Source organism: Psittacula echo (genome assembly GCF_963264785.1).
Source record: "Psittacula echo genome assembly, chromosome: 7".
In the NCBI taxonomy this organism is placed as follows: Eukaryota; Metazoa; Chordata; class Aves; order Psittaciformes; family Psittacidae; genus Psittacula; species Psittacula echo.
This window is the reverse complement of record NC_137740.1, coordinates 58915284-58929991: the sequence shown is the minus strand read 5'-3', so window position 1 is coordinate 58929991 and position 14708 is coordinate 58915284. Positions and strand designations below refer to the sequence as shown.

At 43.8% G+C, this 14708-nt stretch overlaps 1 protein-coding gene across 1 annotated transcript in view; it reads right to left on the bottom strand.

Moving 5' to 3' along the window:
- LOC308223650 (glypican-5-like) overlaps positions 1-14708 on the bottom strand; it is a gene marked incomplete at both ends in the record, with an annotated part of 348155 nt that overhangs the window by 316987 nt on the left and 16460 nt on the right. The window contains one exon of the mRNA XM_080622975.1: positions 8774-8935. Within this exon, the coding sequence (XP_080479101.1) occupies positions 8774-8935 (162 nt within the window). The remainder of the gene's footprint in view (positions 1-8773; positions 8936-14708) is intronic.

Sequence of the window (14708 nt, the reverse complement as noted above, 5' to 3'; positions counted from 1 at the left end):
ACAATAATTCTAGCAACAGGTCAAAAAAAATTGATGCTCATAAGTATATAATGATTACCAATATAAGCTTCTGTTAAGACTAATATCCCCTGGTTATCCACAAGCACAATCATGCATATTGCATTTCTGAAAAAGAACTGCACACTGTTTCACAAATCAAACTTGCATACAATGTGCATGAACTCTGATAACATCTACCTACTCACAGTGTTGGCGACTCTACAGTGTCACTGTCAATTGCAGATTGTTATAAGGTCATTTACATGTAATAAATGAGATGATAAAAGGCTTTCCTATGTTTAAGGAGAAATCCACTCACAGCAATACAGTCACTAGCTTTAGTTACCCTACAGAGATTTCTGTGGACATGATCTTCCTACTAGATAAGGTTTGAAGACAGTTTGTTACATTCCATGGCTAGAATTAAGTGTTCTTCACAAGTTTTCATTAGATTTTCCACTCGAATTTGTGATTTTGAAAGCATAAAGTCATCAGAATTTTCTGATGAGAAAGTGGGATTTCTTCCATTATCCCTCCCTTGGATTTTTCTGTGTTAAAGACTACATTTCTCCTTCCTAACAAGCTTCCCAAATGACAAGGCACAGCAAGGGGCTACATTAATACAATTACAAACATACAAAAATTACCAAGGTCAACAGTTATGTACGTCACTACGGAAGTTAGGGATGCTAAAAGAACACCAGGATCACAGGTGCTGTAGAGATCCAGCAGAAAGCACGGAGCCTGTCTCAGAGCTGTCAACAAATGGAAAGGAAAAAGACAGCAAGATAGCTGACAGATATGAACCTGGTCAACATAACAGGCAGTGGATACAGCATATTTTGGATTGACCTTTCAGAAGTGTTTTGTTTATCACAAGGAGAGTTTTAAGAACGGCCTTTGAAGAAAGACAATGAAGGTGCAGAGGATCTTTGCAGTGCACACTCCTCTGACATGAAAGACAGCACAGAGAACTCTAAAAAGTTACCCATCTGAATTTTTATCCCAAGTGAATGAAAAAGTTGCCATTACTGGCCTGTGACAGTAACTGACATTGAGATCATGAATCACACTTGACTAGCAGCATTGGCTATGCTACAAAATACAAGATGAAACACGTATTTGAGGTGCAGGAAGGTAACACTATCAAGGAAATAGAAAATGTGATCAGGAGTTTGACTATGGAAATGATGTTTTCAAGCAGGATTCAGATAACAACGAAAAACAGTGAAAGTAGTAAAAAGCACTGGATACTTCATTTTCATGATGTACATTAGAGTAGGTGAAACAGTATGGGGAAAAATCAAGAGGCACTCAAGGTTTTAGAGGACACGATAGGCTGGGGTGAACTTCTGCACACAATCTTTTTATGTTTCATATGCACTACATAAAAAAAAAATTAAAGATGGAGGTTTATTTGGGGTTTATTCCACATTTAACTTTCAACTTTCATGTAATAGAAATAAAGCACATTCTTCTTTATGGATAGTGGAACATCACACCAATTCCAATCTCTGTGGAAAATGTAACAAGACAAGACACCAGATAAGCAACACTTTCATTCCCTTGTGATTTACAGCATGAAATTGTCCATCTGAACCCAGAATCTTAACAAAAGCATACAGCCAACTTCTGATCAGGTATTGTTCCAAAGGATCACAAGAAGTCTTTCAGCCAAAAGAACAACACCTCAACACCATTGCAAACATTTAGAGACCAAACACACACAAGTTGCATAGTGAGTTGAACAATCACCATTTACCATGTATTGCTAATATTTACTCACAGTCCCTGGCACATCACCAACAGTTCCTTTTGATTTTGCACATTCAGAAGATAGAAGGTGAGAGCACGTGGGGATATCACATTGCAAGCTATCACTTTTATAGTTTGCTGAGAAAAGGCAATTACAAAAGAGAATGTAACAGTCCTTCCCTCACCCCACATGCAAAGACTGAAGTCTCAGCAAAGCCTTGGGCTCTAAAACTACACATGGCATACAGAAGATGAATCATTATACTGGCAGTAACTGTACCTTGAAACAATAAAACTTAAAAATGAAGTGACAAAAGGGAAATTAGTAGGAGAATGTTTAAAGCAAGCAACCTGACACATAATGAAATCACAGTGAGTATGTGGTCACCATTGCCATTTTCTTTCTGGTAGCTGAAAGATAACTCAGTGAAAGAGGCATTAATGGGTTGTGGGTCCAACAATGGATAATGTTACCAAGGAATAAGGGGCGCATCTCAGCCTCAACTCAGCCTGCAAACCATCCTTCTCCAGGGAACCAGGGGATGAAAATGAAGCATGTTCACATCTCTGTCCTATTTCCCTGATTGTTTACTGGCCACTGGACAAGGTTGTGTTTGGTGGCCCCACTGCCTTCCCGATCTGACAGTACCTGTATGCATCATGGGAGAACACACGGTAGCTCCTGACATCTGATCAACAGAGATGGCACAAATGAGGAGGTTAACAACAGGGGGGCAGAATCAGAAAACTATCTCCTACAAGGGTAATGCTTCACCACTATAGCATGTGAGTTTCTCGCCACACAGGCTACTTATTTCTAATGGACTCTGGCTGTCTTACGCTACAGTTCACCTTCCATTGCTTCCAACCACTATAAACTAGTTTACAAGCGATTGCAAACCAGAGGAATTCCTTCCTCTGAAGGAGGTAGCACCAAAACACAAATGAGGAATCTTACCACCAAAACAGTGATGCAGAACACCTCTTCCTCATACTGCCCTGAAACACTGACCAGGACCACAGTCAGGGCAAAGTAACCCAACCCTGCCAAGATCAAAGACAAAAGGAACATCTCTTTTGCAGCAAAAGCTTCGCAAGACCACAGCCAGACAGAATTCTCATCCCCTCCAAGACCTCTAGAAATCACGAATACTTCATAGATGGATCAGAAGATGTCACAAAGATTAACTAAGTTGCAATCTTGGCTCTTCCTGTGGTATGATGCTCCTCCCCTGTGCCTCTCCGTATCCATGCCTAGTACCAATGCACCCATACTGAAGTTTGTTCCAAAAGAGGTTGACATATATGGAAACAAAGTACCCTATAAAGAACTATGTTTACATTTCAACAGAGAACAGCAGCAGCCGAAAGAAAAGGCTTGGTGAGGACAGACTTCTCTCACCTAGCATCCCACACAAGACGGCCAGCACTAGTCCATGTGCATGCAGCTCACATGTGCAAGGCTACAGCTAGAAAGGAATATTCCAACCTCCCTTGGGTTCCATACATAAAACAGGCTTTCACTCCAGCTAGAAAACAGATCATTTGGTGCACTGGAATAGGAATGAGTAGTATGCAGAAGGTGGACAGAAATACTCTAATTGAGCCCCTCTCTCCTACCTCTCTACAGGGAGTCATTTTTACATTGAGTCAAAACCAAATTATACATCTCAGCCAGCTTTCCACTCGCAGGTGAGCAGAGTACAAACCTCTGCTTAGCAGGGTTATGCAAGCAAAAAGCGGTGGATAGCAATTTGGCTGAACAAAAGACCAACTAGTACAAGTATTACAAACAGCTATTTAGAAAAACAACAGTCCTGCATTTCTGTAATCCAGCAGTAAATAAAGGAAACCGGAGGCATTGGTGGTGGTGGTGGTTGGCAGGTTTCAGTTGGTGATGGTTAGCTTTTTCCCTTTTTAAATAGCTCATTGATTTTGGACTGCATCCACCTCTGGCATTGTGACTACACGTCATATAGCAGTCAACTACAAAACAGAGTACACTTCTCCAGGCAAGGCTTTTTTGTTTTGCGGATTTCATTGCATGTCAACACATTAAGCAGACACCCCTATTTCAGGCTGATATTCTGAAATTCAGTAAAGTGTCAGCAACACTGCAACTCAGCCAAATTAGAGAATGGGTTTGACTCCTTCTAGCTCTGAGTGCCAGTGTACTTTACTGCTTCTTTCTGGGGATGGTCAGGTCAGTTGATTACTGGACACACTAAAGCTATCCATCCCAAGACCCACAGAAACGACACGACCATTCACATTCACCAAGGAGGATGCCAGATCAAAACCTTTGTGCCTAAGGACTTTTGGGATCAACTGGGCATTAATTTTCAGTCATTTTAATAACATTCAGGAGTCCCATCACGGCTACAACTAGGTCACCCCCCTCTGCCTTGTACCAGTCACATCCTTTCCAGTTGCTTGCTTGGATCAGATGATAGATAACAGGGCAAAACAATGTGTGCACACAGCAATAGCACTGCAACCCCAGTTACTAGAAATAGCAGCAAGGAGCTTTCCCAACATCTCCCCATTCCATATAAAGTGGAACATAAGCACGGCTTTGCCAAAACTTTTGAGTTAAGAGCAAGAGGAAGAGAGTACTACAAAGCCGATCTATAGCTGGGAGAATATATGAGCATCTGTCCCTGCCATTCAACCCACCAAGGTTAAATGAATGGGAGTTCAGAGAAACACCACAAAATTACTGCTTTATGACCACCATACTTTCATTTATGAGCTTTCTCTTCAGAGGCTGTGAGTGAACAATGCCTATTGCCTGGTGTAAAAGCAAGAAGTGCAGCAAAGAAGAGGAATTGATTTTTCTTCAACTGCAAAGCTCAAATAAAGCCTTTCACTGTATCTTTAATACCTGCCAATTCGGTGACTGAAATGTGATGTAGGTTTCAAAATATCTTGTTCTGCCTCTCTGCAGAGACCATCAACAGAACAAATAAATCACCAGTGTTTAGGTTTTCATTACCTTAAATTAGCCTCAGCATAAGATGACAGAAGCAGAGCCAAGTGTTCTGTGGGTGCTTATATAGCACCTGTTAGCACTCCATAAAGGACACAGAAAACGAAGGCCAGGTTTCTCGCTGCTGTCTGCCCACAACAAAGCTTTCCCATCAGACTATTGATACCTCTTCTGACAGCAACTTTCAGCCTCCACACCCACACCACTTTTAATCCACTAACAATGAAGCAGTTGCCTTGCTTAGAAGTGTCCCTGAAGAGCTCAGGGACTGCATGAAGAAATTGAGAGGGGGTGAGTAACAGAAGGATGACTGTGCCGAGTAACATGTAGTATGATTACAGACATAAATCTAAGCTAAACCAATACATTTGTTCACATGCAAGCCTAAAAAAGTTTGGGACAAATAAACCAGTAACTTCAAAGGAGAAACTTTTGGTTACCAAAGGGCAAAGTGATTAACCAAATGAAAGCAACCTATATGATCCTTCATTTCCGAGTAACATGTAGTATGATTACAGACATAAATCTAAGCTAAATCAATACATTTGTTCACATGCAAGCCTAAAAAAGTTTGGGACAAATAAACCAGTAACTTCAAAGGAGAAACTTTTGGTTACCAAAGGGCGAAGTGATTAACCAAATGAAAGCAACCTATATGATCCTTCATTTCAATGGTTCTGCTGGGCATTTCAGGCTGCAGCCACACATTTCAGGAGCAGAGACATTTCTGATAGGCAAATTTTCAGATGGGACAAACAGACCCATTCCAAAATGTATCTAAAACCAAAGCCACTGGTGAAGAGCCATAGGGTGACATACTGGGATAATAACAGGCACATTCTCCTCTGTTATGCTATTCCTGTTGCATTCTGGCATGCTTACACATCTCATCCACTTACTCCACCTTGTTCTAAATGGAGTCAAAGGCAGAGTCATTACTAGAACATCTGTAGAGTGACTAATATCATGATTATGACTTTCAGGCTATACCATAGACCAAAACACTAAGAGAAAGTGAATCCATCAGCTTTCCAGGAAACCCTGCCCCTGAGGCCTCGTTATATTCACCATGCCAAACACCCAAAAGATTTGGTGACAATGTAGAATTTTCAGGAGCTGATTCTGGTCACGTGCTTCGCAAGCAGTGAGCTGGCCCTTTCATTCCTCCCTCTTTCCCCTCCTCCTACCCTGTTACTAGTAGGAAGGGCATCTTAGGGCTTGCAGCCGATACCAGTGTGCCTCTTCCTACTCAAATCAGGCAGCAACAGCACTGGAGACAGTAGTTCAGGCAAAATATATCCATGCAGAAGCTTGAATTATCAAGTGTTTGAGTGAGGACTGGGCTGCTAATATTGGCAACTTTGAAAGGGAAATGAACCTCTAGTGCTAAAGCTGTCCATATGTATGGATTGGGCATTAGCCTAAATATAGCAAGCCTGTGGTATATTTAATCAAGTTTTACATAGTGATTATTTTGCACAACTACATCCAGCACATGTGAAAATTGTCTTGTTTAGCTGTGAGCAAAGCTACTTCAAGAACATTTTCATTTACAAAATAGAAAAAAAAAACCCCACCCAAAACCTCTAAGTCCAAAACACGCACAGTCAATTGTAGCATTCCAGGTGGTGCATGGTGAGCATTTAACCAAACTTATATCAAAACTCCTACCCAGATAAGAAAGCTCTTTCCTAGTAATACCTGTGGTACCTAACTTCAGGTCCTCAGAGCTAAGTGTCCTTTGACTTTGATGAAAGAATATAAGGGGATGAGAACTTAAAACATCCTCTCTGTTCCCCACATCACAAACATTGCTTTCTTCTCACTGAAATTTCATTCCCACCACTATGTTCTCAAAACTGGAGTCCCGAAAATCCATTTCTTGTACCATACATTAAGTCTTGAAAACGCCTCCATCAGTATGGGTGTAATACTAACAGTATTGTCTACTAAAAGTAAACGAAAAGCAGTTAAGATTTCTTTTCCTCAGCAGTAGGGAGCAAAAATAACTACTGCTTTGCTTTGACTACACTAACAGTACTAAAAATTGGTATATATAAGAGAAGGTAAATTGTGCATGAAAAATGTACAAGTGAACACCATTACAAACGGATAAATTGCTTATTTTTTTTAGCAAGTCTGAGCCAATTTTCACTGCTCCAAGAAACAGAAAACCTGAAATGTGCCAGAAAGCTACTAAAATAAGGATATTTCTTTTCTTAGACTTGAAATGTTCTTCTGGCACGCTCACACTTTATCATTCAAAACAACAAACCAAAACAGACTGAAAGGACAGAGTTAATTTCAGGCAAAGATCTTCCTTTTAGTAAATGTCTCACACAGTACTACTCTTAGCAACAGAATGTTTTTAGAGCACAAGATAAGAGAGAGGCTTTTCACTGACACCTGGGAGAAAAGCAAAGAACAAAAGCAGCTCCCAATGCAAGAGAGAAAAGTTCCATTTTTCAAGTGCTTAGCGCAGACAGAAGGCCAGCCATAACAAACTACAACAAACAACTATTAACCCACTTCCAGAAAATGCTTGTAAATTTAAACTGTGTGAAATATCCACCTACTTCTTTCATGCCATGAAAAGGCTTCATCAGCAATAGACAATAAAGCTGCAGGCTTGACCTATAAGGGCTGGTAGGTTAATCTACTCTGACCTTATCTTTATTCAATCATAGTACTGAAAGATTGCTTGAATAACCTACCAGCATTTTACAGCACCAACAGTTACCCTTTCACTGCAGTGCTCCTCCAATGTGCCCTCCAACGTAAGTTTTTGATCATGTGGTTATTAAGAAAATTACAGAAATTAATTGCAAAATAAACCAAATACCATTTCTCACTCATTGGTATGAAACAAAGGAAAGAGATAAACAACTAAAACCAGAAACCAATTTTTATCTTGCCCTTACACATCTCTTTTGGACTTGTACGATCGCTTCTTGTCAATCACATAGAATCACAGAATGGTTAGGGTTGGAAAGGACCTTAAGATCATCTAGTTCCACATCTTTTATTCATAGTGTTTTCACTGAAATGGAAGAAATCGGACAAAACAGCTCCTGTGATAAAACTTGCCTTGTAACAATGGGCTTAGTCATACAGACCTCAATACTTTGTATTTTAATAACTATTGCTTTGTTTTCAAAACCCACTGCATGAGGGTGCTCAGCACTAAACATAGCAAAGCACTGAGTTAAAATTAAGCATGTAATTAGGCCCACAGAAGTCAGTAAGCTGGATTCATCAATCAGCGATTGATGTAATTACTCAACTCTTCCATATTTGAAGATTACAGCCTATGCTTAAATGCCTTTCTGGAGCAAAAGTCTCCAGTGCTCACCACTGTAGAGTGCACAATCCTACCCAAGTATCCTCTCCCTTTCATAACACAATAACTATTTGTATGAATAAACTACATAGACCTACATCAACCTGCTAGGGCTAGGTAGCTTTGAGAATTGCAAGAGTTATAAGAAAAAACTTTCACAACACTGGTTCCTTCATGCACTCATATTCAACTGCGTGGCCATAATTCTTGAAAACAGATCACTCTTCATGTCACCTGCCTGGTAGTGAAACATCTTGACAGGAAGAGAGAGCAGTGTTCTCATTTGATGTATCAGGGCACTTATTCTTCAGCATTAACAAATAAATGCATTTTCCTTTACACCTATAAATGGTTTGGCAACACAAGAGAATATCAAAACACATAACCAGCCATCAGGCATCTGAATGACATTTGAAAATGCCTTGAAGAAGTCCACACCAATCTTTTTTAAAATGATCCCAGGGATAAGGTCTAAGCTTAAATCTGTTCCAAATTAGATTTAGGCAGATGCTTAAAATACCAGTCAAGATTAAGCGCCATCCAAAAAGCAGGATCAAAGAGCAGAGAAGTAAACCCATAAGCCAGTAAGTACAGCATGCAACGCCAGAGAAACAAAAAGTTTTCCTTTTGATTGCAGAGGATACTTTTATAAACTACTCATAGAATTGCAGCACCTCAAAAGTTCCTACCTTGAAAAGCTGTGATGTGACCAACAATCATGTACTTCAGTTCAAAGTTCAGTGCCTGAATACTTTGAGTCCTCTCCCTTCGAACAGCTGCCTGGTAGCTTTCTTCCATTTTTTTGGTGCAGCAAGTTGGTGCTCTGTGTTGACAGATCTGTAAATCTGACTCTGAAAGCAAACAAGAAAATTACAATAATTAGAAAACCTCTAAACCTACCCCATAAAAATATATATGGCTTCATGTCAAAACAACCAACATGTTTAGAATGCAGTGAAAGGCACAGCAGAATCCCCAAAGATGCACATTCAAAGGGGCAACATTTCCACTGTCCTCCTTGTCCTAAGAGCATCATAACTTCAATATAAGGGAAAACCATGCCTCAAATTAGGATTTATATTCACCTGTGTAGTGCCCTTAGGAACCACCTGCTCACCTCTCTTACTAGAGAAATCTCTCAGAAACCTTTGAACTCCTAAGCAGCTCACACACAAACACCAAAAAATAAAGAACTGAAATGTCTTAAATAGGACAACAAGGATGGCTTCCTGTCCCTCAGGAATGTCAACTGCATCACCCAGCTTCGTGTCATCTGCAAACTTGAGGAGGGCACACTCAATCCACTGGCTACGTTGTTGATGCAGACACTAAACAGTACTGGTCCCAGTATGGACCCCTGAGGGATGCCACTTGTCACTACTGTCCATCTAGACACTGAGCCATTGACCAGTACTCTCTGAGTGTAACCATCCAGCCAATTCCTCATCCACTGAACAGTCCACACATCAAATCCATCTCTCTCCAATTTAGAGAGAAGGATTTTGTGGGGGACTGTGACAAAGGCTTTACAGAATTCCAGATAGACAAGCATCTGGACTTGCAGGTTAACACAGAGCAAGGTTCCACATACCGTTGACGATGAAAAACAAGAAGGTACAAGAATGCACATGGAAAAATCAGTAGAGAAACATCCAAACCACCAAGCTCTTCTCAGGGTCAGCTCCAGGTCAACAGCTCGTTCAGACCAGAACTGCAGGGAGGACTTCCATATAATTTCCCTTGCTAGACTGACTTGAAAATGTTGTTTCCAGTTTACAACATCTCTCATTTGAAAGAGCAGCCAATTTACATCAAAAAGGTCAAAACCAAAGTGAAATACTTTGATTTACCTTCACTTCCACACCAATTCACAAAGTCATCACAGACTGGGCTGATTCAAAATACAATTTTGGTTGTGGATTTGTTTTGCACTTGGATGTAATCTCAAAAATAGGAAAAAACAACTCTACCCACTCAAACCAGAAGTCCTAAACCCTGACGAAAGCTCTTGATGCTGGGGTGAGTAGCTTGAGAGAGGACACCTGCAACACCGGAGCAGAGTGGGGGGAGATCAGCGTCCAGGAGCCTCACCTCAGAGCGACAAGAGCCACAGAGGAGGGAGCCTCAAGTCCTTGACAGGACTTGCTCAGGAGCCGGCAGCTCAGCTCACACGAGGAGCTGACTCACCAGGGGCGGAGCCAGGAGGAGCAGCACCAGCTGTGAGTGGTTAAAAACCTGCCCAGGGAGCGGGAGCGACCAGGAGCACAGTGAGGCAGTTTGCGCGGGCAGGAGAGCGGGATGACCGCCTGATCAGGAGGACTCGCCTGGAGCACAGGAGGAGGAAGGAATGCTTGCTTGTGCGGAGAGACGTAGACGGACCGATCGACCAGATAGGTCATGGTCACAACACGATCAAAAGCTGTAGTGAGGAATAATGTGGGTACCCAGGCTGAGCCTTCCCGCAGACATGCGGCCGTGGAGGTCTCTGGCTGCAGCAAATGCCTGAGCCTGGCACTTATATTGAAGGAAGCCAGTGACACTGCTTGTGTGCGGTGTGAGCGAATCAATGATCTGCTCAGGCAGGTGGTTGAACAGAGGGAGGAGGTAGAAAGGCTGAGAGCCATCAGAGAATGCGAAAGTGAAATAGATTGGTGGAGCCACACCCTAAGGCAAGGGCAGAGGGAAGTGGTTGAACAAGTGATGGAGCCCCTTCCCTCCAACCATCAGATAGAAGGAGTGAACTTAAGGGACAAGGAGGTATGGAGAGAGGCCTCTCCTCAGAGAGGTAAGCGAAAACCCTCGCAATCCCTTCCTCCCTCCCAGCTGCCCTTGAATAACAGGTATGAGGTCTTGGAACTACAGGGCCAGGTAAATGGAGATGGAGGAGTAGATCTATCTAGTGAGTCACCTACGGCTTGTCACTCACCCCCATGCCTTAGAACTTCCTCAACCAAGAAAAAAAGAAGAGTAATTGTGGTGGGTGACTCCCTTCTGAGGGGAACAGAAGGGCCCATTTGTCGACCAGATCCATCCCACAGGGGAGTCTGCTGCCTACCTGGGGCTCAGATTAGAGATGTTCAAAGGAAACTCTCTGATCTGGTGCAGCCCTCTGACTACTATCCGCTGCTGGTTTTTCAGGGTGGCAGTGATGAAATTATTACAAGGATGGCAAGGGCAATGAAGAGAGACTTCAGGGCCCTGGGACGGCTGGTTAGAGGGTCTAGAGCACAAGTGGTGTTTGCCTCCATTCCTGTTACAAGCAAGGGTGAAGAGATACATAGGAAGAGTCTGCAGATTAATGTATGGCTATGTGACAGGTGCCAAAGGCAGGGGTTTGGGTTTTTCAATCATGGGCTGCTATATGAGACACCTGGTTTGCTGGTGGCAGGTGGGATACACCAGTCCCAGAGGGGGAAAAGGTTTTTGAGGCAGGAGTTAGCAGGGCTCATTGACAGGGCTTTAAACTAGATATGAAGGGGGAAGGGGAGATAACTGGGCCTGTTAGGGACAAGCCCAAGAGAAACATGCTAGGGCTTGAAGGATGGCAGACTAGGGAGGACTCTCAACCTATTGTTCCGTTTGAGGGAAAGGATAGTTGTTTAGACCCTGTCCCGCAGGGGAAAAAGGGTACTAGGGCAAGAGTTAGCAGAGCTCACTCACAGAGCTTTAGGTTAGATTCAAAGTGCGAGGGGGTAGTAGCTGGGTTTGAACTAGTGGGGCATTGACCAGAAGGCCTCCCGCCTCCCAAGGGTGCCATTAGCGTGCTCTGCTCGCTCCCTGAAATGCCTGTACACCAATGCACGCAGCATGGGGAATAAACAGGAGGAGTTCGAAGTCTGTGTGTGCTCTAAAAGTTATGATCTGATGGCAATTACAGAGACATGGTGGGACAGCTCACATGACTGGAACGTGATCATGGATGGCTATGTCCTTTTTAGGAAAGATAGGTCAGCAAAGCGAGGTGGTGGAGTTGCCCTTTATGTGAGAGAGCGACTAGAATGTATTGAGTTCTGTCCAGGGGCAGATGAGGGACAAGTGGAAAGTCTGTGGGCACGAATTAAGGGACAGGCTGGTACGGGTGATACAGTTGTGGGGGCCTATTATAGACCCCCTGATCAGGATGAAGGACTTGATGAGGCTTTCTACAGGCAACTGAAAGCAGCCTCGCAACTACATGCCTTGGTCCTCATGGGGGATTTTAACTGCCCCAGTATTTGCTGGAAGACTCAAACAGCCAATCATTCACAGTCTAGGAGGTTCCTCCAGTGCACTGATGATAACTTCTTAATGCAAATGGTGGACAAACCAACTAGGAGAGGAGCGCTGCTGGGTCTAGTACTCACCAACAAGGAGGGTCTGGTTGAAGTGGTGATGGTCAATGGCAGCCTTGGCTGCAGTGACCATGAGATGGTGGAGTTTAGGATCCTGTGCGGGAGGAATAGAAAACCTAGCAAGGCCACAATTCTGGGTTTCTGAAGGGCCAACTTTGGCCTCTTCAATCAATTGCTAAGGGAAGTCTCATGGGAAAGGGTACTAGGTGGTAAAGGGGCTCAAGGACCAAGGGGGTAAAGGGGCTCAAGGCTCTCAAGGACCACTTCTTCCAAGCTCAGGATCACAGCGTCCCAATGGGTAGGAAATCAAGTAAGGGAGCCAGGAGACCAGCATGGTTAAACAAGGAACTGCTGAGCAAACTCATGGGGAAAAAGAGAATCTATGGATTATGGAAGGAGGGGCTGGCCACTTGGGAGGAATATAGGACAGTTGTTAGACGATGTAGGGAGGCAATTAGGACAGCTAAGGCCTCCTTGGAACTTAATCTTGCAAGTCGGGTTAAGGACAATAGAAAGGGCTTCTTCAAATACATAGTGCATAAAACTAACACAAGAGGCAGTATAGGCCCACTGCTGAACGAGGAGGGTGCCCTGGAGACAGAGGATATCAAGAAGGCAGAGGTGCTGAATGCCTTCTTTGCCTCTGTCTTTACTCCTGCAGACTCTCCCCGGGGGCCCCAGATTCCTGTAGCCCCAGAAGCAGTCAGGATAAAGGAGGAGTTTGCTTTGGTAGATGAGGATTGGGTTAGGGATCAGTTAAGCAATCTGCACATCTATAAATCGATGGGTCCGGAGGGAATACACCCACGGGTGCTGAGGGAGCTGGCGGAGGTCATTGCTAGGCCTCTCTCCATCATCTTTGGTAAGTCGTGGGAAATGGGAGAGGTGCCTGAGGATTGGAGGATGCCAAATGTCACGCCAGTCTATAAGAAGGGCAAGAAGGAGGACCCAGGTAATTATAGACCGGTCAGCCTTACCTCCATCCCTGGAAAGGTGATGGAACAACTTATTCTTGACACCATCTCTAGACATATCAAGGATGAGGGGGTCATCAAGAGTAGCCAACATGGTTTTACCAAGGGGAAGTCATGTTTGACCAACCTTATAGCCTTCTATGAGGAAGTAACTAGGTGGATGGATGATGGTAGAGCAGTAGATGTGGTTTTCCTTGATTTCAGTAAGGCATTTGATACTGTCTCCCACAGCATCCTCATAGATAAGCTAAGGAAGTGTGGGCTTGATGATCAGGTAGTGAGGTGGATCAAGAACTGGTTGAAAGGAAGAAGGCAGAGAGTTGCGGTCAATGGGGCAGAATCTAGCTGGAGGTCTGTGACTGGTGGAGTCCCTCAGGGGTCGGTGCTGGGACCAGTGCTGTTTAATATTTTCATCAATGACCTGGATGAGGGAATTGAGTGTACTGTCAGCAAGTTCACTGATGACACTAAGCTGGGAGGAGTGGCTGACACACCAGAAGGCTGTGTTGCCATTCAGCGAGACCTGGACAGCCTGGAGAGTTGGGCAGGGAGAAACTTGATGAAATTCAACAAGGGCAAGTGTAGAGTCTTGCATCTGGGGAGGAACAACCCAATGTACCAGCACAGGTTGGGGGTTGACCTGCTGGAAAGTAGTGAAGGGGAAAGGGACCTGGGGGTCCTGGTGGATGGGAGGATGACCATGAGCCAGCAATGTGCCCTTGTGGCCAAGAAGGCCAATGGCATCCCAGGGTGTATTAGAAAGGGAGTGGTCAGTAGGTCAAGAGAGGTTCTCCTCCCCCTCTACTCTGTCTTGGTGAGGCCGCATCTGGAATATTGTGTCCAGTTCTGGGCCCCTCAGTTCAAGAAGCACAGGGAATTGTTTGAAAGAGTCCAGCACAGAGCCACAAAGATGATTAAGGGAGTGGAACACCTCCCTTATGAGGAGAGGCTGAGGGAGCTGGGTCTCTTTAGCTTGGAGAACAGGAGACTGAGGGGTGACCTCATCAATGTTTACAAATATGTAAAGGGTGAGTGTTAGGATGATGGAGCTAGGCTTTTCTCAGTGATGTCCAGTGATAGGACAAGGGGTAATGGGTGTAAACTGGAGCATAAGAGGTTCCATGTGAACATCAGGAAAAACTTCTTTACTGTGAGAGTGACAGAGCACTGGAACAGGTTGCTCAGGGGGGTTGTGGAGTCTCCTACGTTGGAGATACTCAAGGCCCGGCTGGACAAGTTCCTGTGTGATGTACTCTAGGTTACCCTGCTCTTGCAGGGGGGTTGGACTAGGTGATCTTTTGAGGTCCTTTCCAACCCTC